This window comes from Zophobas morio, unplaced genomic scaffold (genome assembly GCF_036711695.1).
Source record: "Zophobas morio isolate AGI-343-1 ecotype UQ-CSIRO unplaced genomic scaffold, CSIRO_AGI_Zmor_V1 ptg000014l, whole genome shotgun sequence".
Classification (NCBI taxonomy): Eukaryota; Metazoa; Arthropoda; class Insecta; order Coleoptera; family Tenebrionidae; genus Zophobas; species Zophobas morio.
In genome coordinates this window covers 22,101,586-22,104,267 of record NW_026972119.1, presented here as the reverse complement: position 1 = coordinate 22,104,267, position 2,682 = coordinate 22,101,586, and the positions used below count along the sequence as shown (strand labels likewise).

The 2,682-nt window shown below is 35.5% G+C and overlaps 1 protein-coding gene across 1 annotated transcript; it reads right to left on the bottom strand.

Moving 5' to 3' along the window:
* Positions 1–1,482: 1,482 nt before the first annotated feature.
* Positions 1,483–2,337, bottom strand: LOC135128901 (gastrula zinc finger protein XlCGF62.1-like). Its single transcript, XM_064055980.1, has one exon. The coding sequence runs from the start codon at positions 2,335–2,337 to the stop codon at positions 1,483–1,485; it is 855 nt and encodes a 284-aa protein (XP_063912050.1).
* Between the last annotated feature and the right edge of the window lie 345 nt (positions 2,338–2,682).

Below are 2,682 nucleotides of genomic sequence, written 5' to 3'. Positions count from 1 at the left end.
GAGCAGCATACATTCAAAGTAGTTCGTTTATATAGAGTGTTTTCGGGGCATAGCATACTACTTAGTTGTTTAAATGGCATAGCCTGTATATTTTTAGATATTCTTATTAGTTTCTTTCGACTTTATAACCATAGTTTATTTTTGAAATTTTGTTGCGACGTTACCACGTTATTCCAATATTTTTGACTTTTTTTTTGCAATAACGTTATTTTTAAGATTTTGAGATATTAAAAAACCCTGTATATTAAAACCCGAATCTATTTATACCACAATAAAGCGCTTATTTTTCCACTAAATACTGTGAGCCAGATTTTAAAAATTGTGAACTTGCTTTGCTACGAAAATTCAAGAAAATTTGAGTAACTTGGCAACATCGCATCGGAATTTCGAAAATAAACTGTGGTCATAAAGCCTAAGAACTGTACTTTTTTTTCGAATAATTAATGAAATATCTATGAGGGCGCGCTCAGTGACTCACTCTGTATATGCGATAATTTTAAGCAATTGAAATATCTAGGGTTATTTCGATCGAACTTCCCTTGTACCTGACGCAGATACTTATAAGTATATTAAAATAAAAAGTATAGGTGTGTTAAATACAATTACTAAGCAAACTTCTTAGGTGACGTCATCGACATTTTGGTAGGGATGGACACACAAAAATAAGTCGTCCAGCGACCCTTGAAATTTAATGTTAGAAAAATTATGTTGGAATAACCACCGCATTGTTTAGTTTGACAGATGTAGTGTCAAATAGCTGAAATACCGACATCATTATCCTAAAAATACATTTAGTAATAGGTTTGTTTGTACAGCATAATCAACAGATAGTGTTTGAGTTGGTAACATTGAAATGCCCAATTTTGAGAAACCTTTTTGTGCCCTGAAAGTTTTTTGTTTTTTAAATAATCAGTAACAAATTTTGTTTGAAATTAAATATCACTCTCAACCTTGTCAATTTTGACAGGAAGAGAGGCGGGGTGACAGTGCTACCAATTTCAAGCAAATTCATTGGTACCAACTGAAACAGTACTTGTTGGTCGCTCTGTACAAACTTGACACAAAATACCTGATTTCGAGTTTTGTCAATTCATATGCCCAGTAGTAACTTTTTTGTCGTCATGGTGGCATCTACTCCAGGTTTGTACTGCTTCATGCCAACCTCAGAACGAAAAATTACTATTTTCATATTATTAGGTTCATCTTTGCATGTATTTCTTCAGTTTACTTTATGAAATAAATTTACCTTAAAACCACCCTCCATTTTTTAAAATTTATTTAAGACAAACGCAAAACGAATAAAGTGTAACATCCAAACACGTCAATCGCTTTTCAGTCCTTACAACCTGAAAACTGAAATCCAACCACTGGATGAAACTTAAGACTATAAGTGATAAATGAACAAAATAAACTTCCAAGCTAGTTTAAAACTTAACATTTCTTCCTTGTCTAGAAAAAAACTTAACAAAACTAATCCTGCGACTACTTAAACAACTGCTTTTTTAACGTAATCGCAAACTGGTGGTTGTCCGCTCCACCAGGACTATGTTTCATCTTCTGATGCACCCCCAAACTAACCAAATACTTGAAACTTCGGCCACAATCATCACACACAAATGGATACTTAATACTATGTTGAACCTTGTGGACTTGCAAAATATACCTAAGCGAGAACTTTTCATTACAAATATCACAAACAAACTGCTTCAATTCTGTATGTTTCTCCTTAACATGTTCCTCCAAGTCATCATTCGAACCAAAACACTCAGAACATGTTCCACATACAAAACCTGGATGAACAGTAACCCTATGTTCATCATAAGTTTCACTACTAGTGAAAATGTCGCCGCACTGTTCACACAAAATCTCGCATTTTTCAGGCGACTTGACAGTCTTGACACCACTAAGAATATGCTGCTTCAAGTGATCGACGAACTCCCCAGGAAACTGAAATTTGTCACAACACAGTCCACAGGAATGCCTAACCGGTGATTGGTTAACATCAGGTTTCAATTGGTGTTCCTTGGTGGTTGTTCGGGCAACATCTTTGATCTGGAGGTCTTCAGGAGCAAGCTTTTTCAACTCGTCGTGATTCTGGGTAAGAAAGTCGGCCAAAAGGTTGTCCTGGTGTTGAAGTTCCACCTTGAGGAGCTTTTGTTGGATGTTGAAGGCGGTTGTGAGGTCTTGGTAGCACTGGGGGCATATTAATGTGGAGATTTTTTCATTGTTTGTAAATTTAATGGAAGTCAAAGTTTCCAGCATTTCTGTGCCCCGGTTTTCGGTTAAAGGAACGCACTCTTTTCGTTCTTGCAGACACAATCTGCACAAACTCGACATTTTTGTAAATGTTAATTATCAACTAATTGAGGTTAAAGAGGGAAATTCGAGGGAAAATCAAGACAATATAATGTCGTCCGGAAGTGACTAAAGTCACGCTAATTTTATCAATACAAAGACAAAAAACTGATTTGTTTGGCCAATATTGTTTAAAAAAACTAGCAGAATTCTGGCAAATTAAAGATGCGTGCCAAGTTTGATCATTTTCAGTTCAATCAAACATGTTTTTTGGTGATGCAACTTTTTTCAGTTGGCGTAACTATATTCCCCTAGATAGAAATGTCAAAGTTACGTCAATTTGGAAACTGTCATTGACACGAGGGACGGTTTTTGGTTTCAAGGACT